Source organism: Pungitius pungitius, chromosome 8, assembly GCF_949316345.1.
Source record: "Pungitius pungitius chromosome 8, fPunPun2.1, whole genome shotgun sequence".
Classification (NCBI taxonomy): domain Eukaryota; kingdom Metazoa; phylum Chordata; class Actinopteri; order Perciformes; family Gasterosteidae; genus Pungitius; species Pungitius pungitius.
This window is the reverse complement of record NC_084907.1, coordinates 5,500,984-5,522,396: the sequence shown is the minus strand read 5'-3', so window position 1 is coordinate 5,522,396 and position 21,413 is coordinate 5,500,984. Positions and strand designations below refer to the sequence as shown.

At 43.3% G+C, this 21,413-nt stretch overlaps 2 protein-coding genes across 7 annotated transcripts; both read left to right on the top strand.

Moving 5' to 3' along the window:
• The first annotated feature begins 852 nt into the window (after positions 1-852).
• timm17a (translocase of inner mitochondrial membrane 17 homolog A (yeast)) lies at positions 853-4,670 on the top strand. The gene is made up of 6 exons (XM_037490266.2): positions 853-952; positions 1,989-2,088; positions 2,500-2,563; positions 2,712-2,840; positions 3,086-3,196; positions 3,760-4,670. Exons 1-6 carry the CDS (start codon positions 927-929, stop codon positions 3,834-3,836), a joined length of 507 nt encoding a protein of 168 aa, XP_037346163.2. The 5' UTR covers positions 853-926; the 3' UTR covers positions 3,837-4,670.
• Positions 4,671-5,796: 1,126 nt separating this feature from the next.
• LOC119229933 (ras-related protein Rap-1A-like) lies at positions 5,797-20,937 on the top strand. Of its 6 annotated transcripts, none has more exons than XM_037490788.2 (8): positions 5,797-5,931; positions 11,221-11,309; positions 12,108-12,176; positions 12,459-12,515; positions 13,168-13,308; positions 16,670-16,813; positions 17,159-17,284; positions 19,523-20,937. In XM_037490788.2, exons 2-7 carry the CDS (start codon positions 11,253-11,255, stop codon positions 17,246-17,248), a joined length of 558 nt encoding a protein of 185 aa, XP_037346685.1. In that variant the 5' UTR covers positions 5,797-5,931; positions 11,221-11,252; the 3' UTR covers positions 17,249-17,284; positions 19,523-20,937. The 6 variants fall into 6 exon arrangements, with proteins under 6 accessions (XP_037346685.1, XP_037346684.1, XP_037346689.1 ...); XM_037490787.2 differs by having other exon boundaries at positions 5,808-5,931; positions 11,216-11,309; XM_037490792.2 differs by lacking the exon at positions 5,797-5,931 and adding an exon at positions 6,016-6,163.
• The last annotated feature ends 476 nt before the right edge of the window (positions 20,938-21,413 follow it).

The following is a 21,413-nucleotide window of genomic DNA, read 5'->3' as shown; positions in this document are numbered from 1 at the left end:
TCACAAGTTTTATGGGTCCTATTTCACTGTAGCATGGCCGAATAACCTACAAGAATTGCACAAAAATCAGCCGGTGAGACTCTATTGATCCCCCTTCACCTAATAAATAAAATTCACGATCCAAGCACAGTATCAATATCAGGGAATGGAATGGGAATAAAATTCCCACTTTTCAAAGATGTTATGTGATGGACATCCTCTGAATAATTTATTCTTAACTGCTTGTGTATTTTTTTCTCTTTTTGTTGTGATGCTGTTACCTGTTTTGACAAGATGCAGTCCTCTTCTGTAGCACCAAAGATACATGGCATACTTCCCCGTGTCCGACCCATCATTCACAAACTAACAGATGTGCTTGTTTTTTAGTATTAGTATTAATGGTACATATCGGTAATTTCGCTGTTGCTCCTCTATGTCAGTCTTTGAGCTACACAACGGGGTAAGATGAATGAACAGTTTGAAAAACTAATCCTGATAACGTGTTTGTTTAATAATTGATAGCTCTAAATGTTGTGCACTTCAGGATATACTTTATAATGACTTGTGTATTGCTGCAAAACCTACCTCCTTCTCCCCAATACTGGACGGTTGGTTACTTTGGTATTGGATTCAAGGGTCAGCAATCAGTAATAAACCTCTGATGTTAATAACCAAACTGGTGATTGGGAGTCTCAAAAATATTCCTTATTATATTTCTCTAAATAAAATTCAGAATTACAAAGCAACGATCTAAAATACTGACATTCCGTACCTGATCAAAAACTAAATTATAAACGGTCTCATAATGTTTCATCTCCCTTTTGCTAAACTGTTTTTCATTTTAATGCAGCGTCGCCTTATGAAATGCTCCTTTAAGGAATCACGTGGTCTCCTTACGTCAGCCTGTCGATTTGGCGTCACACCAGAGGGAACAGCAAAAGAACAAGATGGAGGAATATGCCAGAGAACCCTGGTGAGTCTTAAAACTAGATAACTAATCTTTTTTACCATTTACTTTACTAAGTCCTCTATATGAAGTAACTACACATTTTAGGTTTTGCGCTTATTTTTATGATACAACATGTGGTATAACACGGAACATCGCTTAGCCGGCTAGCTACCTTCTCGTTAGCAGAAATGCTAATGTTACATAGAAATGTATTGGCGGTGTGTGCTAGCATCAGACCCTCGTTTCTATGTCACGTTGTTAGTGACCTTGTCGGTTTACTCCCTAACATGCCATTATATTCAGTTAATTAACTCCACCCACTGAGTATTTATGAATCTATAGGATAGGGAGTGAATGTCAAGCCCAGCTGTAACAATTTCACCAGTGCAGTGTATCTGTTAAGCAAGTAGCTTTAGCATATTGCTGAGCTAGCGAAGTTAGCTACCTGTGTGCTATCGTTATCTGTTGGGGGCAGTAGATCATTGCACAACAGCTGCTGAAGGGTACTCCAAGACAAATCAGTTGATATGGAAAGAGAGCACCTGAACTTATTTCAATTGATGTGCGTGTCTTCACTTTGTCATTCGTGACAAGTTTATATATTTTGATGAAATTGCACTTTCTTATGGTTGAAATGCACTTGTGAGTCGCTTTGGATGAAAGCGTCAGCTAAATGACATGTAATGTAATATCGAAGGTTTGTTATCTAACAGGTTCAGGGCCTTTAATACGTGGAATTATTTGCAGACTAGGTGGAAACTTTACATCCCGTAATAACCAGCCAATGAAGATTTTATATATGTGTATATATTGCACTGTTATTCTTTAGCTTGCAGTTGTTAATGCAAGAAGCTTCCACGTCCTGTTTGCTCTTAATCTAAGTAAAGGGTGAAGATGCAAATCAATGTGAAAGGTGCATGTGATCATATCGCTTTTTCTTTTCTATTCTATTGTCCAAATCAAAAACTTTTAAGGGAACTTTTAAGATGACCTTGATTGCCATATTAAGAAAATTACCATTAAATTGCCATGTGTAAATGCATCTGTTCTATGCTTCTAGCCCCTGGAGGATCGTTGACGATTGTGGGGGAGCCTTCACCATGGGAGCGATTGGAGGAGGAATCTTTCAGGCTGTCAAGGGCTTCAGAAATGCACCCTCAGTAAGTTCAGTCATGTAACTTACCAGTTTTTATGTATTGTTTCAAGTAAAAAGCCACAATTATGACGCCTTATGGAATCATTCTACATACAGGGTAAGAGATAATTTGCCACCTGTTCAGAGCAGTCAACACTGTTTTGTAGCTGTAAGACGACTGTTTGCAACTCTCAAAAGATGGGACATGTTTTAGGCAGTGTTTTTTAAAAATATGATTTTATCACCAGACTAAATTAAAACAAACATTCAAGTGCAGGTCTTAATGCATCTGTGCATGCATCAGGGATTTCAGTGACACTACATGGGAACTTTCTTTTTCAATGCCTTAACTTTTCATCTTCTCTAATTTGGGCTTTCATCAAAAATATACAAGGCATTTACATTGACCTTTGTTTTGTGTTGCTCTCTCTCGTAGGGTATGAACCACAGAATGAGAGGAAGCATGACTGCCATCAAGACCAGAGCTCCACAACTTGGAGGTGAGGATAACAGATAATCGGATATCCCTTGCCTCAAACCGGAAACTCCTTATATTTAGTATCAAACATTCATTCAGAATTTTTCTCTTTAGCAAAGCTTGTTTAACTGTTCCTTACTGGACCTGATCAAATATATTTTGGGCTGCAGGAAGCTTTGCAGTTTGGGGAGGCCTCTTCTCCATGATTGACTGTGGTTTAGTACAAGTAAGAGGGAAGGAGGATCCTTGGAACTCTATTACGAGTGGGGCCATAACAGGGGCCATCCTTGCTGCAAGAAGTGAGTAAGCTTAGAAGAAGGTGGCCGCTGTGAGTTAAACTTTTAGCACGTACATGCAAACAGAAAACAGTAAGGTTCCTGTGGTACACAAACTCATCTACTGCAATATTAAATGTACAAAAATAAATCTTTAAGACGGTTGTTGTTTTGCACCAGTTAAGGAAAGAGTTGACTTGTGTTTTTGCTTGTGATTGTGCCTGTGTGCATGACAGTTAAATACATTACTGTTTCTGGTTCTTCTGTAGATGGTCCAGTAGCCATGGTGGGCTCTGCAGCCATGGGAGGAATCCTGCTGGCATTGATAGAGGGTGCTGGAATCTTGCTTACTAGATTTGCCTCATCACAATTCCCAACTGGTGAGTTATACAGCTGGAGTTGAATGTTTGTGTTTTGAATGACGTAAAGCACATCACATGTATATTGAACACGGTTTGATGAATTCACAAACAAATTATTAAATACAATTTCATGCCTCCCTAACATCCTCTACTAAAATCGTGAAGATCACAACTCTGTCAGCATAGTATAAATGCAGCAGCAAATAAAAAAGTACCGTCTGGAACTGTAATTTCACCTGTTTGACCCTTATAGTAGTTGACTGACACGTTAGACATGCACTTTGATTATTTTGAGTGTACTCAATTGTCTCCTTTTTACTATTCTCAAAACAGGATTATTTTTATTAGTAGATACTATTTCCTAATTGGATTTATGCATTAATTGTTTACTCCATTAACTTTGAAAATGATCTACGGGTTAACTAATAGTACACCATCATTAGATTATGCTAACATACAAACATCTGTCTAGAATTATGGAGTTGGGCCAATGGTGATGTAGTTATGTCTAAAGCTGTTGCCCTCTTAGGTAGCGACCGGCAGCTGTTCCGGTTCTCCGTTTGACTTTTTCTTTCTCTCAGGGCCCCAGTTTGCTGAGGAACCGGCCCCTGCTCCCATGGCCGCCCCTTCCTTTGGAGACTACAGACAATACCAGTGAGAGGACTCACTTCTTATCCTCTAGGCCTTTTTGAATTCCTTGCTGAAGTTACAAAGAAGAAATGGAGATGTAAAGTACCCACACATCTGAGAATAGCAACTGCAGCCAACTTTATGGACCGTGTCAGAAGTGAAGGACAAAGTACATGTTCATTTTCCTCCTTTCAAGAGCCATGTACAGATCTGTCTTGTGCCATTGTACGCCTTGTCATGTGCATCTGTTTCACCCAACACTGGTTAAATACAAACACGTGGTGAGACTGGAGACAAGGTGTGTTTTTCTGTTGTCTTCATATACGTCATGTACTGCATGTAGACCAACAAGTGGGAGCTCCACATTGACAAATTTCCTTAAGACATAGTTGTAATCAAGCAAAAACACCCCACATGCGCAACATTATGAATTATGAGTAATGTTATACCCCGTTGTGTGTGTGTATATATATACGGTAAAGGCTCTACTTGTATTCCCTTATAGTTTCATTTGCCTTTAAATATGTCACTGCTTGGGCTGGCCACATTCATTTGGCTGGATTTTTTTGGGGGGGGGGGGATTTCGATTCTTGAAGGCAAATACCAGTCACAATGCTATTCCTGGAAAAATAGGTTTTGATTTTATTTATTTATTTTTTTGAGATTTGAGAGTTTTACCAGAATGTTCTATTTTATATTAGAGTGCTTTTACATCCAACACAATTGTTTGTGAAAGCCTGGTAATGATTGAGGGTGGCATAGGCAGTACGAATGGAACGGAGAAACTCAAGCAAGGGGTTGCATACTGTTTGAAAACTGTATGATAGATTATAGTATGGTACATTAAAGAAATACCTTGTTACCTTTGTTTGCTGTACTCTAATGAATATGATCATGCCATCAGTTCTCACCTTAGCAGAAGTCTAGATAACGAGTTCATGGTCAAACTTAGCGTGCTTTTCTGCAATCCCCCATGATGCACCCTGCTGGGCAGTTACTGCTCATTCCCCACCAGAGGGTAGTCCTCGCCAACATATTCAGGCCGATTCTACTCGGCCAAATGTGTTTACCACAGCCACATAAGGGTGCACTTTCCTCTCGCATTCTCACGTGTTTTTGTCACTAACACGCACACGCATACACACCTGTTACCTGTTTGAAGGCCCCTCTGTGATGGTTGAAGGCCACTGGATGCATGAGGCGATGTGTAACGGACTGTTGATGTAACTTTAGTCACCGGCTCGGTATGTGAGTTCAGAGATCGAAGAAAGATGTAGCCCTGAGGATGAAGCCCAGCATAACTCATAAATGTGTCTCAAATTTTAACCAGAACAACAGTTTAGAAGTAAGTACAAGATATATTTTTCATGATGGATCTTAGATATTAAGTATGGTACTGAAAATGTTTTAGGGGTTTATCTTCCTGTATGTGGTCAGATACTCAAGTAACGATTTAATCTATAAAGAGTTCAACAACTGAGGAAATTCACACACCAGAGTTTCTCAATTGACAATATTGTCTTGACCTTTTTAGGGCTTGTTTTGTCAAACCAACTGTGCAAAATACCTAAATAGTCTGTTAGTAGGTCAGAGAAGACTTCCAGGATCCAGAAGATACAAACATGTTTTAAGAACTAAAGGAGCTTTTGTCCTTTTCACCAAGCCGAAACATGTTCCATGGAACGAATATTTGATTAATAGTCTTTTCATGTCTAATTAGGGGAAAATATTTGGGAGACGGTCAAATGATGTGTCAGGAACACTTGAGATTGACAAGACACTTGTGACTTGTGTCTTGGCATACAAAGTATTAAACTAATTCTAAACATTTGTCAATCTACTATTGAATAATTAAAACGATTTTTTTTCAAGGTAAAATGTCAAAAAGGTGTCTAAGTGCGAAACCTGAGATTTGTCTAGAAAGTTGCATTTCCTCCGTCACTCGTCGTTGCCATGCAGCCCCGTTATCATGCAAATGATGCGGGACGAGTGGCCCATGTGTCATGCCCTTTTAAGAAAAAAAAAGAAAGAAGAGAAATAGTCGGGAGTGACGTCTGCTGCGCACAGAGCCCGGAGGCAAACTGACACTTGCGGAGCGGCGCGAGACAGCGAGCGAGGAAACGGTGAGTGGAGGATACCGAAACTTTACTACATGCTAAACGCGTTCAAATAAGTCCCTTTTTTTCTCGCGCGGTGGGTCGTGAGAGGATTAGTGGAGTAGAAGGAGGAGGAGGAGGAGAAGGAGAAGGAGAAGAAGGAGAAGGAGAAGGAGAAGGAGGAGGAGGAGGCCGGACACGTCGAGTCGACACATGCGAGGATAGCGAGCACACACGGCAGGGTGCACGGCCTCGTTTTGTACGTGTCGAGGGTAAACGAGAAAATTATTGTCCGCAAGTACAGAACGGGAGTGTGCACTCCCCGTTTTAGTCAAGGCCGGGGCGGAAAGGCAGGTAATGTTAGCGGTCGGTCTTTTCCCGAGCAAATGCACCCGTAACGCGGCTTGGTTTCATTTTGTTTTTAATAACCCGGTGGACGTCCAAAGCTTCGAATGCCGCGGTTGTGATTTTTTAGCTGCTTTTGTGAATGTGCGCCGCGGAGAGGAGCGCTAGCTTAGCTTAGATAGCTAGCTAGCTAACCAGCTGCGGCTAGCGGCGTTGAAGTGTCGGCGGCCCCGTCCGTCGCAGGCTGCTAAAGCTAGCTACTTAGCAAGCTTTAGTAACGGGGATTTAGTGCGGTTGTTGGTATGAAAACAGATCGTTTGTGAACCGATGCCGGCAGCAGTCCTCTTTTTTTCGAGTCATAGATTGGGTTATTTTCATATTCCTGTGTAAACTTGTTGGTGATTTGATTGATGTTATTGGAAGCTACGGGTGTAATAATCATGCACCGGCGGAGTGTTCGTTAACCGTTCTGTGGTACAGCCACGGATTGCAGGGATTTAGCATGACCCGGAGTGATAAGCGTATGCTACTGCCGTAAGCAAATTAGGTAGATTCACAGCGAGATAACCAAAGGGCTCCAATTACTTTCCCTTGTTGTGGGGCCAGGCTTTTGGGTTCAGCCTGTTGCAGGATATTTCTGCTGGTGTAAAACGGGAAAGGAGCGTTTACTCAAACTGTAAACACACAGCACCTCCTATTTAGTAGTAACAGAATATCACATTTCCCAAGGGAAGTAGACATTCCTGGCTCGCAACTGTCTCTTTTTTTGGTATTTAACTAAAATGTGACATCTGCCTCATCCTGAAGATCCCCTGATCTCTGCGGAGCCTCAGATCTAATGATGGTTCAACGGGCTTTAAATCTCACTTCCTCCCCTTCTATTAGCAGGCCTTCTGTCTGCAGTCTTTAAACAGGAACAGAGACTGGAAGAGGCTATTTCAGTAGGTAGCTGCTCCTTTTCCAGCCTATCAGCATGAAGCCGTCTTGCGCTTTGGAAAGAGGATGTGGTTACAGGTCGGGGCACAGATGTGTTCTGCTGATGGGCCTTTTCAGTTTGCGGCACTTTTGTGATAATCAAGTGATGCTTGGCTGCAGTTTGGTTTTGACTCACGGATGACAGTTAGGGTTCTATGAGACCCATAACGACGTGTATGAGCTTTGTAAACTGATTCAGTTTCAGAGAAGATCGTGCAGAACTTTTGACGTAGTCCAAAACAATGTTAAAATGTTCCTGACGGTTTACATCAGAAGCATCATCATTACTTGTGAGTCTTTATTACCTGTAAAAAGTTAACCTGGGTTTGTTTATCACACATGAAGGTAAAGAGCGTTTATTTGTTTCAATCTTTGAGGGAACCTTTTCTTTTACATGCTCGTAAATTCCAAATTTACAAGAAAGAAAGAACTTTGTAATTTGCCACTAATTAGAAACTGAATTGGAGGAAGTGGGTACTTGTTGTACTTTTATATACTTCCAGTTAACTGCTGAGCTATGTAGTGTTTTAGTCTGGGCACAGCAAGTCAGCTGAACATAGTAAAAAATAGCACGTGTAGAATAATCTTTCAAATAATGAAATACATTTCATTTCAAACTCGACACATCTTCCCAAACACACTTTTTCTACCTCTGTAATTACCACTGTATAACAGTTCTTTCCAAGAAATTTATAGGAGACAAATATCTAGAATGAAGCGTGCTTCCTTTACCCTTTCTGTGACCGTTCATCTGGGTTATTCCCCTTCTGTTGGAGGGTTTCTGCAACGCTTCGTGTGAACAAGTGATGTGAACTGTGGTTGTGGTGGAGGTAATGAGTAACTAGTAGCTCATCGATCTCAAGAAAACACTCCACCAGAAAGATTCTCATCCTTTTTTTTCTTTTTTCTACCCTATAACCTCAACAGTGTAAATTTGTCACCCAGTGTAGCTCCTGTAATTGTCATGCTGGTCAACAAGCAGGAAAAATATGATGACGCATGTCCGTAGCGTTTCTGTTGCCCTAACCAGCGGATGTGTCCGTCTTTACCATCCGCACTGGCTCGAAGATAGAGAGAGCAGCTGTCAATCATACCGCCCCGCTGAGTCAGGCAATTTGACAGCTCCGGCGCCGTAGGATTAGCCTCTCTACACCAGGAAACGTTGCATCCTATAGTTAGCAGTTTAGCCATGAAGCCTCCTGCTCTCTAATTTCAGTTTCCTGTAGCTTATCCGGACACACACTCGCTGCATATTCATCGCTAGCAGCGGCACCTCGTCCAAATTCCAGCCCTAGATGGATGCATACTTTTGGCCGTAGAGGGTGAGCGATCCAGTGATGTCATGCCGGAGCATGTTTTCTGTGGCATGTGGCTTTCTCTCGCTCCTTATTTGCTGGGGTTACTACGAGAGCAGAGGAACAGCAGCGGCATGTTTGTTTTGTTGGAAATGACCGTGTGTGTAGCAGAGGGCGATGGAAAGAGAGAGAGAGAGAGAGAGGTTTGGTGTTTAAAGGCAGATGTCCTTAAATGGCCGTGTGTATGCGTGTGTGTTTCATCTGCGTTGTGAGTGTGTAGGCAGCCCTTTGAGAGAGTGCGGAGGTGTGTAGTTTTTCTGGTATGAAAGTTTGTGGATACGGTATGAAAGCAGGCGCATTATTTCAGCCTTTTGTGAGATCAATAGAGACTGGTGGTGTTAGGCTGTATTAGTAATTATATCATTTGAGTTAATGACAGCACCTTCTGTGTCTTGCTTCAAGAGCATCCACTCTGCTGTTCCTCAGAACAGGGATCAGTGCATTCTCTCGCTTAGAATTGTGGTCCTTCACTCCTACTCAAGCTTAGTAAGACGTACTTTCCGTCTTGCCTTTCCCAGTGGTCTACGGCTCAATTGAGCTTTATTTACTTCAAAAATTGATTGTCTTTATATGAAATAGTCGTGCGTCATAGTCAGCTTCCCAGCACGGTACCTGCTAATCCTCAAACGGGGGTTTACAGTTATGTAAAATGAAGCACAGGGTTAGCTTACTGTCATTGTTCAAATGGGTTGTGTAACGACCAAATGCAGTTTTTGGTCCCATTTGGCTACGTAGACTCACAAAAGCTAGGTCTGGTGGTTAGCTGATAGTTGTGTAACCCTCGCCAGGTGGCAGCAGGGTGAACGGGCTTTGGACAAAGGTAGGTTTCGTCTTTTGATGTCCTTTTGGACTCTTCTCAAGTACCTATAGTCACTGATGCTCGGCAGCTGGGTACCAACGATGCTCTGCTGCGTTTTAACCACCCGCCGTACAGCTCTCCTGCTGTGGGCCGTGGACATGTCTAATGACATGGATATAAATGACATATCCCTTTATAAAACATCTGGAGTGAACTGAACAACTTCTCATTTGCCGAAATAGAGTAATAAATTCAATTAAAATGATTAGCCTTTCGAATTACACCTTTGTTTTGCATCCTCCATAACAACATCTGAAGCAATCCCATAATCTGACAACCACTGTCCCAGAGTGAGCTAACTGGGGTGCGGCATGACGTGTGGACAGCGTGCACGTGAGGCCTAGTCTAGATCCAAGTATGACGTTGTTTTGTGTGACATTGTACGCGAGCACCGTGCGTGCACTTGACTCTAGTTGAGCGTTTACACGAGTACAGCAGGGACTGTTAAAATAGCGCTTGCTCGACCCTGTTCCTTTGCGCTTTCCTTCCAAGCTCCCCAATCGCATGCGTGTGTGAGAGATTATGGAGTATGAATTATTCACAGTGCAGGCTTCATAACCCAAATGGGCACTGCTTGTGTTTGAAGTTGGAGGTCCTCGGTTCCTTTTGTCCACCCCTCTTGAGTATTGTGACGCAGAGGGCTGTAAAAAGAACCGTGTAGGAGGGGTATCCGCTGCTTCCCGGAACGGCTGCCGATTGGCTATTTAATGTTTGTTTGTTTTTCTCTCGCAAAAATGGGTTGACTATCAAGCGAGGCTATATGTTCTCCCTCAAGACCTGATTCGAACTTTTTGCACAGGCTTGATGCCAACATGCAGCACTTTTCAACCCATGACAGAAGATTCAACACTGCTTTAGGGGAAGGAAGGCTGGCTAGTCCTTTGATGTGCAGTCAAAGAAGCCCGCTCTGTCTTTGTCAGTAACTGGGCGGCCCTAAATGTGGTACAGCTGGGCAACAAAGAGGGTGATTGCCATTTACTGTAGGGCCCATAATGATGGAGTCACCTAAGCGGCGTCTACGTTATGATGAAGTATTAGACTTGAAAGTGCTGTGAGCCAGCATGTGATAAAATCTGAGTAGCTCAATTTTTGCACAGGTTTCAACAGATGATTTTTTTCACTATATATTCCTTGCACAATTATTTCAAGTAAAAAGACCCCGGAGTGCAGGGGTCTCTCTGGCGCCCTACACAGTGATCCAGTTGGCCAACCCAATGGACTTTAGACAATGTACGCCAATGATTCAAAGCCTCTGCGTCCCTCAAAGGAATATTCTGGAGATTTCATAGGTTCGCCCCCCCTCCCCTCAGCTATTTTCAGTCATTGGTGAAAAACTGACAAACGCTTGCCGTTTTAGAATAGAAAGATGAGTGAGCAACTGAAGCGTCTGACAGCCGGCTGTGTTTTGTTGTGTGAAGGCCAGATGATGGTGTCATTGGCAGGAATATCTGCCAGATCCTGAATCATCATCCTCCCGTTGGTTCCCCCCTCCACCCGTACACACCACAGCTGGTTTGTGTTACATAGGGGTCACATACTCCTCCACCCTGAAGCAGCTCCACTTATGGGTGTTCCCTCCATTGTTGTCCTGCTTCTTGTCCATAAACTCCAGGAATGACTAGAATCCTTCCTTTTTAACAGTGGAAAGATTCAGAGACGGGGCTGGAGAATTACTTTGTTTTCCTTCGAAAGTTAGGTCTTGTTTTTGAGTTTAATTTTTTCATCTGCTCCTCACTCACCTTGTTTCTCCCATTGCCCCCTTTGTCCATTCGTCCAGTGGAGATTGTTGGGCTGTCCGGTGAAGCAAACCCGCCATGCGTGAATACAAGCTCGTGGTGTTAGGCTCTGGAGGTGTGGGCAAGTCTGCTCTGGTGAGTATTGCACACAAAAAATATACATTCCAAAAAACGCAGTCAAAAAAGTTGTGAAAAAGAATTGTAGGCATTTCTTTCACAGGGATCCACAACCCGACAAACTGAAACAGTTCCCTCATTTAGTATGTTTTAGTCTCCTTATTTATGGGTAGGTAGCATGTACTTCCTGACAGGTGTTCAGGTCCTGCAGTCCAGCGCTATATACAGTACTGTTCCTACAAATGGTTAGTGTGAGTGCTGCAGGCTTTTAAGCTCCAAAGGTTCTCCATTTGTCACGCCGGTGGTTCTGGATACGGATATTTAGCCCATTTTGACGGAGAACAAACCCCCAAACTTCAGTACTTCTATTCATCTTCTTGTCATTCCAAGTTTGTGAGGAGACTGTACATGTCTGTGAAGTGTTGCACGCCCTGCTTAGCTAACCTCGACCAGGTGTCGGAGTTAATCCCTCAAACTGGCTGGTGGACATGTTTTGACATAAAGACATTATCCGGTGAACCCCGTCTACCCCCGAATGTAACCCTGTTAGTAAGCACAGCACTTAATGTTGCAACGCATGACTTTTACTTAAAAAAGAGAGAACATTTTTTTTTTTTTTTGTACGTCATGTGTGTCAATCAGAATTTTTCATTCATTCTGGCTGGCTATGAGCATCCTCTTCTCTGGCGCCCTGCTGAGTTGTTGTGATAAAACCCCGGGCACACATGGCACTTTAGCTGCTCTGGATGTTTTGTTCTTGATGCTGGGAGGTCACACCGATCTGACGTTTTTCTCGCTCTGTGTCTTCTCTTGCAGACAGTTCAGTTTGTGCAGGGTATCTTTGTGGAAAAATATGATCCTACAATAGAAGACTCGTACAGAAAGGTGAGTGTCCCTTGAGGTGGGGGGAGGATCAGAATGTGCTGATTGTTAGCAGCTGCTCTGCAGGTTCATGTCATGAAACTTCTTTTTTTCTTTTTTTTTTTTTTTTACTCCCTTACTCCCTTCATCGCTATCTTTCAGTGTTTTTTCTTTATCCTATGCTTTTGTCTTTACATGCATTACTGCTTACTTTGATCCCACCATCTGTGTTGGATTTGACTGTAGTAGTTTAGTCTTGGAATCAGATGTTCCCATGAGTAAAGTGTTATTTTTTTTCTCTTACAGCAAGTAGAGGTAGATGGGCAGCAATGTATGCTTGAAATTCTCGACACAGCAGGCACAGTAAGTGAATTCTGTTTGTACCCTGTGAATTATTGTAAATAAGGATCCCAAACACCTTCTTTACTTACTACACACACACACACAATATATATTATTGAAAGACATTCTTTTTTAGAAAGAATAGAGATGCCTAGACCTTTTCCTCCAGAGCCATTGGGAGGCTCACATTTGTGGTTTTGAAAAGAAAAACACCTATTATAAGGATTGCCAAGATATTTCTTTGCAGACATTCCTGTTTCTGTTGAGGGAGCCAATTTGAATAGAATTCTTAACATTTCACTTTGCATCATGTTAGCATGATGACATTTAGCTCTATAAGGTCAGCTTCACTGAACGAGTTGTTCGTGTAGGAGTAGCTCTTTCCTTTGTCCTGCACAACATGCTGCAGGGGCGTGCGTGCGTGCGTCCGTGCATGTGTGTTTGGTGCCGAAGCAATGTGCATGGTGGAAAATCAAAGGGTGCTGATTATTCACCTGCAGTGCACAATGGTGTGACTGTGCTGTGGAAAGACTTCCACTGCATAATGTCCATCACTGTTCCGAAATCTCTGATCCAGTCACAACATTGGGATTTCCTGTTAAATTTCGGAACCGAAAAATGCCAGAGAACATATTGCAGAGCTCATGGCCCGTCTTTCTTATCTGCTGTGTAGGAGCAGTTCACAGCAATGAGGGACTTGTACATGAAGAACGGCCAAGGCTTTGCCCTGGTATACTCCATCACTGCACAGTCCACTTTCAACGACCTCCAGGACCTGAGAGAACAGATTCTACGAGTAAAGGACACAGAGGATGTAAGTCTGCAGAATGCAAAGTCGTCGACACGCCAACATTTTCAGAGAACATTCTTCCATTTTTTTAAAATTTATTTTATCGTGGTTGTATGTGTTTTTGAAACACCAGGTGGAAACTGGTACACAGGTTACATGCTCCCCCGGTTCTGTGCTCTCAGCCGCCTACATTGTTCAGCATCCGATTGCGCTGTTGCCATGGTTACTTTTCAAAAGTTATCATGCCATCTCATGCCGGTATCTAAAAATTATTAATTCCTCGCCATAATGCTTGGTGTCATTTCTGTATCTGTGCAGTGAAAAACACGAGAAAGCAATTACTGATGACTTCATCCGTGTTTAACACTGAGCCATGTCCTCTGACCCTTAACCTAGTTTCTGACCCTATATGATGTGCTATTCTGTAACGAGTCTCCCCGTAAGCTCAGCTCTGTAGCGGAGGAATCACTGAGTCTGTGTTGTGTCATTATTTTCCTGGTGTTTTGTTAGTTCGAGGCACATCTCTTTTGAATTGTGGGGCCGTCCGCTTTCTGCCGGGCCAGATAGTGCGTCAGCAGGATCTCGGATGCCCTTTTTTGGTGATCTCTGGAGGGAATGAGTGTAACCATAACCCTCATTCTCTCTCCCTCTTTCCATCCCTCACTCTCTCCCTCTCAAACATCACTGCATCCTGGCGCTGAAGTTTTACACCCCTCTTTTCTATTAGTCCTTTCCCTGCTCCCCTTCCTTCATATCTAGTCCAGTATGCTCTTGTTGCCCGTACCTCCTCTCCGCCATGGCTTTCCTTGTGGTCTGGCACTCTGTTTGGGTGATTGGACTGTCAGTGGTGATGGGCAATGAAAGCCTAAGCCCATCGATAACACACTGGGTTGTTCGGCTGTGGTACATCATTAGAGCCCATGTGGTTGAGGAACTGAGGTTAGCCCCCAGACTCACAGATGGATTGCAGGCTCAGCGGCTCCTGATCTCGTAAGTTGACGGCCTTTTATGCTCTGTGTTCCCTCCTGAATTATTCCCCAGTTTGTGCTTATCTAAATAACGCAGCTATTATGGCAGCAATCAGTCCGCTGGTGATTTATACCTTCACCTATGATGACAAGGACATCTGTTTATCTCTCCTTTCCCTTTGCAGGAATACACAACGAAAGGAAATGCTTAACTTTTTTTTCTTTTTTCCCCTCTTCCAAGAAGACCCTTTTCTTATTAGGAGAAAGCTTTCATGCTCTTGCTAAAGTAGACATTCTAGTTGCTGCTGCAGCTGTTCTCATTCGAACTCCTCCACGCACCATTTACTGCAAAGCTGGCAAAATGAACAGACTCACTTCCTGTTGCCAAGCTCAATTAACAAGCCTTTCAATGACGAAGCATTGATCACGGTGGTAAGAGCGAAGTATAAAGTGAGCGAGCAGCCACCACGAAATGAACTTGCTTCCTTCCACAGTTCTTTCGCAAGAGATGTCTCATGACTTCTCGGGGCCATCTCAGTCTCTGCTTCTGTGACTCTAACCGTACTAATGCATGACTCCGTGCTCGTGACTCACCGCTGCCTTTGCAACGACTGGCTCCATTAATTTGCAACTGCTCTATGCTCCCCCTGTTCTGGGTTCCCCACAATCCATTCATGCCAACGTGGGCGGGACAGGACCTGTCTGTGGCATGTTAACAGCGTCTGAACAGATTCTCTGTGGATTCCTCCGGTAGGCTAACGCTGCCTCGTGTGCTGCTGACACAGAACTTTTTTTTTTTCCTTCTTCCCCTGCATACCTCCATCCTACCACCCCCTTTTCTCTAGATTCTTTTTTTTATTTATTTTATCCCTGCTTGGTTTAGAGTTTGTGTAATGAGGGCATACCACGGGTTCTCCCAGGACCCCTGGGAGAAATGCCGTTCAGCAGTCCAGTGCAAGGTCTTGTTTGCATATCAAACATCAAGCCGCAACCTCCGCGGGGTTAATCTAAACATCCCAGTTTCCTGACGTCTGCCCCACAGCCCAGGAAGAGCGAAGGGAGAGGCTGGAGTATTCGTACTATGCCTCCAATTTTCTGGTTGAGCGTGGCCATGCTGCTGTCAAACCACCTCTGAACAGTAGACCTGGAAGAAGGTCTGAACATTGAGCAAGTTGCCACGTGTCTGAGTACTAGCATGTTTCTTAGAAATATCCAGTTCTTCCAGATCCTCAAGAATCATTTGGGAGCAGTTTCTGAACCAGAAGGGAGCAAAGGGGGGAGGGGGGAGGGGGGGGAGGGGGGGGGGGGGGGGGGCTTTCCCATGCGTGGATATGCTTGCTGCGTCCTCACCACAAATAGATTCCCACAGCTGATATGTTATTGGCGCCTGTTGTGCTGCCCGTAACTTTTTCCACTAGTTGATTACGTCTCTTGTAAGGGTTAACCCCAACACAAACTAACAAAATGTCCTGCGAACCGCTGAGACTAAATAGCGAGATCTTCCTCCAACTCGAGCCTGCAGCCGTACTCGGTTGTCACAAAGTTTTGACGGTGGCTGGTATAGTGAAGAATGTCGTATACTTCCAGAGTGCAGCCGGAGCGTGGAATCCAGCTGAAATGTCGGAAGACATTCAGGAAGGAAAGCGATGTTATCCTGCCTGGGCGGGGCCGCCATGACTTCCTCCGGGCTGCCACGCTCCCTAGATAGACGGTCAGGAAACAGCAGGCAGGATGAGACTCATCCCGACACCCCGACTGACATTTGGGGCTGAAGTTTTGCACAGGTTATTGTCTATTCCCCCCCCCCCCCCCCCCCCCCCCCCCCCCCCCTTTTTTTTTCTTTTTTTTGACCCGAGTAAAACATCTGGTTTTAGGGCCAAAAGAAGGTGTGGAGTTTTTGGGAGATTCCAGAAAATGTCTGCACTTCATGTCTGTGGTGGTTTTCTGCGTGGTTGTCGTCTCACTTCAGGCTTTGTTTCCTGTGAGGAAACGAGACCAAGAGACACACATCCATGATTGTTTAATCTCTTTTGTTGTGTAACCTACTTTTTTTTTCCCGCATCCCACAGGGATGGATTGACTTGTCTTTGACTCTTTAATCCAGGCTTCAAAGTCAAATTGATGGGCTACTTGGCTATTAATAAACCTCTCTCTTCTTTCCCTGTGAGGATGCACATGCATTGAGCTTTTGTTAACCGGTATTGTGCAGCTAAAACTCGCCACCTCCCAGTCCCAATGGCCTCCATTGTTGCCACTGGATCCTCAGACTCTAATTTCACCAGTGGGTTCCAGTAAAATGTCTGTAGAAATGCTGTGCCTAATGGGTCAGAGATGGCTATGTTCTGGTTGGTTGGATGAATGAAGTCAAGCTTACTTATTTTTGATGTCTTCTAATTAATTCATACTTTTGTCCCCAGGTGCCGATGATCCTGGTGGGGAACAAGTGCGACTTGGAGGACGAGCGTGTGGTGGGGAAGGAGCAGGGCCAGAACTTGGCCAGACAGTGGAACCACTGTGCCTTTTTAGAGTCCTCTGCTAAGTCAAAGATCAACGTCCTCGATGTGAGTTCATACGGAAACAAACCACTGTGTGTGTTTAAAACGAGGCCTTCAAAGGCCGGCCTCCATATTGCCTTCATCTCTCAGGAAAGTATTTAGATGCTTACCGGATTGTGAAATGGTCCTCGTCGGAGTTCAATTTTGTACGTGAAGACTGAGACTATACCTGTTTTCCAATGCGATCTCCATTAAACCCAATGTATGTGTGAACGGCAAAAGGTCCTCAGGCCACTGCTTGACGTTCCCACAGTGTGGGAGGATGCTCCTGTTTTGAAAGACATTTTATCACTACCTTAAATTACATTTAATCACTAACCGTTTTTGCTTCGTTTGTCACGTCATTTCTAGATCTTCTACGACCTGGTCAGACAGATAAATAGAAAAACGCCAGTGGAAAAGAAGAAAGCGAAAAAGAAATCCAACTGTGTCCTGCTTTAAAGACCCCCTCCAGCCCCTGCAGCAGCTCTGAGCCAGGTGTGTGTGTGTGTATTCATGAGGTCATGATGCACAGGCTACGTGTTGCTCCTTTTTTGGTTGCAGAAAGTTTTACTAGGTACTATAAACCTTCTAAGGAACTTAAATCATTCGAACACACAGTGGAGCCGCTTCGTCTCCTGCATCTCTTCCTAAATAATACGAGTTTTCTACATTACTGATGTAGGAACATGTTAGAAATAGGGGAGAATATTTCTGTTATATATTTGTGTCCTCATTGGAATAAACATGTAGTTATTTTTAATAGAGGAACTTTCCAGTGATGCATCTTTTTTTATAGCTGGTATGGGACACTACTTCCTAAAAATGACTGCAGTTGCGGCCCTTTTTTGTATATATTGCATTCCTTTTCTCGCTGGTGTAATTGTAATGAAATTGTCCTAAACATGCATTTGAATTTAGCTAAAAAAGCTCTTCTATCATGTCAAAAACCCTTTTTCTTATTCAAATCCAACATGATTATTTTCTGCAGCATTTTGCTGAGAAACTTATAAATAATTTTAAAAATAAGGTGTATTCGCTCTGCGTTCCTGATCAGGCCCAACGTGTACCGGACCCGTGCTACGCTCCTCCGCCTTTCAAGTTTTATGGAAAATGGGCAAGCGGTTTTCCGTTCACATGAACCAAAAACCCCACTGGAGTGAATTCAACCCACAGACTCAGAAAGTCCCCATAAGAACGTTTCCACACTGATCTGGAAAGTTTCCCTTTTGAAAGATGAGTTTAGGTCGAGCAGTACTCGCGAGATCTCGTGACCCGGCCGCAGCCTCACAGGGAGATTACAGTGTTTCCAAACGTCGACTGTGTCGGGCCTGAAGGGGCCACTTTGCTCCTGTAGGGCCCCTCTCAGAGTGGGCCGCGTCCCCTCAAAGGCATTCCCACGACGGCGTGGAACACTACACCCCCCACCGCGCTCCCCATCAGAATCCATCTGTGTTGGTCAGTTAGAGGTCCAGTGTGTGAGACTGGGACCTCTGTCAGCAGGCCCTGGGGCGGTGTCTGCCCCCCCCCACCACCCTCTCACACACTGGCCACGAGCCCAATGAACCAATGCTAATGGGATTACAGCCCCACTGTTCCACTGCTCACAGCACACAGGCTCAGAGGGGGCGGGCGAGCGGGGGGGATGCACACAGTGCCAGCCTCGAACAGGAACGAGGGCGAGCGAGTTAATGGGACATTTCACTTTGTACAACGTGGGCATTTTTCAGTTTGCTGACCTCATGAGCTCTCGGCTCCTAGTGGTCGCTGTCTTCACCGGCACAGAAATCGACGCGTCGCTGAAACCAGATATGACTGGATTTATTGATTTCTAGTGGTTCAGACTGTCCATATTTGCAGTTTTGTGGACTTAAAAAAACAGAAAAACATGCTGTACACAGGGGGTCAAAGGAGCAGTTTACTCCTTACCGATTGGTCCAAGTGTAACTGTGTATATGAGAAGTCTCCTCAGACTCATTGTAGCTCGGGTAGCAGCAGCTGGCCGTGTGTTCGCGGCGCAATGTTGTGTCATCGCCTCAACCCGCAACTTGAGTTTACGGTCTGAAGGCTACTCCAACTGTGAGTTTGGTATGTAACTCTTAACGGGCGACACAATGAGCACCTTCTCAAAGCAGGCGGTCAGTGGAGGCAGGGCACGGGTGAAACCAATGACATCGGTGATGCCTGCTTTCCATCCAGGGGCCCCAGATGGTCGCGGCAGTTAGCCGCAGTAGCATGCATAATGGCATGGCCCTGGGAACATTGGATTTGAATGCACACATGGTTCTATTGCACCCAAAACATCTGTCTGCTGTTGACTGAATAAAAAATGGATGGAAATGGATTAATGGACGTGCATATTAATGTTTGGTGGTCAAAGTTGTGGTTTGTTTAAAGGTCACTAACCCTATTGCACCGATCTGGTCTATTCTAGAGACCAATTGCCGCCTCATCTGTATTTCTTTCTATTATAGGGAGTGTTTCCTAATCAAAGATCAATAGATACTGGATGTTGTGTGCAGATTGTAAAGCCCACCGAGACAGAATTGTGATACTAGACTTTTTAAATGGAATCAACATTACATAATCTTGCTTCATCCCTCTTTTCTGTTTTCTCCTCCTCCGGATGTAATGCCCTCAGTCGGCCACTAGAGGCCACTCGCAGCTCAGAGGTGGTGTTTTGGAAATCCTAGTCGGGCTGTGAAATGTTGGACTTACCATTGTGCTGTCTTGCAGAAATGCTGTAATGAAGAACTGTTGCCCTGATTGGAAGTGCCAGCATTCCAACAGCCCCGCCCACCCACTCCCCCTCCCTCCATCAGCCATAAACGGTGAATCAGCTGACTTAACTGCTCCTATCAAAGACGAGGATGATCTACACCAGAGAGATGGGGAGAGTAAAGAAAGAAAAGACAGTAAGAGAGAGGGAAGACTGTGGTCTCTCGCCTCTGAGGACCTTCCTCTGTGTCTCAGTTTCAATGTGAACCCTGAACGGACAGTCTCCATTTTCTGCACCACAAACATCACAAACTTAAGACAAAGATAATAAAAGCCTATGAACGTTAAAAAAATATATAAAGTGTCCATGAGCCAGCTACACGGCCAGACACAGCCCCCCCCCCCCCCCCCCCCCCCTTACATTTTTTTGACAGATTAACAAAGAATAACTGCGTTAAAAAGAAGGAAAACAAAGTTAGAGCTTGGATTCAGTATTTTTCTTTTCATTATCAATATTGTATTTGAAAGACTTGGAAGTTGACCTATTTTTAGTTGTATGATTATAAATATTCTTCAAAAACAAGCATGAAAAAATGCGTCAGTTATTAAGTGTAGATGTTATCAAGTGGAAAAGTTAGAATTTTTTTATAGCCATACACCTATTCTCCATGCCTGTCATGTCAGTGATGATAGATAAAGGTTGATAATATGTGTTATTTTTATTACGTATTCGTTTCTTTGTTTGCCCTATTGTCCATGGACTTCTCTTCTGCAAATATCTCTGATGTGACTTAATTTTATACTCAGTCACTGGGGTTTCATAGCTCCCATAATATGTTCTAATGCCATTTTTTTTTTTTGCATATTAATGCTTCAGAAAAATGGGTCTTTTATAGAAGAGATATGGGGAAAATTAAGGATTGATTTCTATGTCTCTCGAAGCTGAAATATATTATACTAAACCAACTCTAATAATGCTTCTTGTGTTTTTCTGTCAATGATGTTCCAGCTTTTATGGATTATTAAAGTACATTTTAGTACATTTTCATTATATTGGTCAATGTATTTTTGTGAATTAAACTTTTATCCAAATCAGATCTGACTTATTTGAGACGAGTGATATTAAGAGTTTTTTTTTTTTTTTTTTTTTTTAATTGTTGGAAACTTTATATGGAACCAAAATCGGAATTGTGTGGGACATTTAAGTTGTCCTAAGTATTGTTTCTATACTATGGAACCAGTTTTTTCATTGGTCACCAGATGGCACAGCGAGGACGTTTGTAACTTCTACTAAAGTGTACAGAATTCCATACTTTTAATGGCCACTGGGTGTCATTGTATGAACATCGATGTTAAACACATTTAAACGGGATTGAATCAAAGACGACAGTCAGCCATGTGGAACAATGGGACAATAAATCACAATGAAAGTAGTAATTTGTTTTCATGATAATTCTTTACAAAAAGGCCTGTTGCATTTTTAGAAAGTTCATGTATAGTAATGCCGCCGAACATCAGCGGTTCTTCTTGATTAGTTGTAGCTTCTCGCTTGGAAAAGGGTTTCTGTAATCTTTCAACGTTTCCAGTGAAAGGGGAAGATTGAGGTATTTAAAGAAATTAAGTAGACTTTATTGGCTTTTTGTTAGCGCCAATACTAGGGTTTAATAATAATCTAAACTGGTCAAATGGGCTGAAGAAAAGCAGCAACAGTACATATTACATTGATAAGTCATCTCATTTTTCTAATATTCTGGGAAAATTAACACTTTTTTTTTCCAATTACATGTCAGTTAGCTGATGCTTTCAGCCTAAGCGACTAAATGCATTTCAACCAAGGATACAAACTCGAACAAGCAATAAAGTGCAGTGGCATCAAATAAGCCGATTTACAAATTGCTGTACATAAGAG

What these genes read in the sequence shown, in the direction of transcription:
- timm17a (XM_037490266.2), top strand. Translation starts at nt 927, where the DNA reads ATGGAGGAATATGCCAGAGAACCCTG. An exon ending in GAATATGCCAGAGAACCCTG is followed by an intron (nt 953 to 1,988) that starts GTGAGTCTTAAA and finishes CTATGCTTCTAG; the next exon opens with CCCCTGGAGGATCGTTGACG. An exon ending in CAGAGCTCCACAACTTGGAG is followed by an intron (nt 2,564 to 2,711) that starts GTGAGGATAACA and finishes TTTGGGCTGCAG; the next exon opens with GAAGCTTTGCAGTTTGGGGA.
- LOC119229933 (XM_037490788.2), top strand. Translation starts at nt 11,253, where the DNA reads ATGCGTGAATACAAGCTCGTGGTGTTAGGCTCTGGAGGTGTGGGCAAG. An exon ending in TAGAAGACTCGTACAGAAAG is followed by an intron (nt 12,177 to 12,458) that starts GTGAGTGTCCCT and finishes TTTCTCTTACAG; the next exon opens with CAAGTAGAGGTAGATGGGCA. An exon ending in CAAAGATCAACGTCCTCGAT is followed by an intron (nt 16,814 to 17,158) that starts GTGAGTTCATAC and finishes CGTCATTTCTAG; the next exon opens with ATCTTCTACGACCTGGTCAG.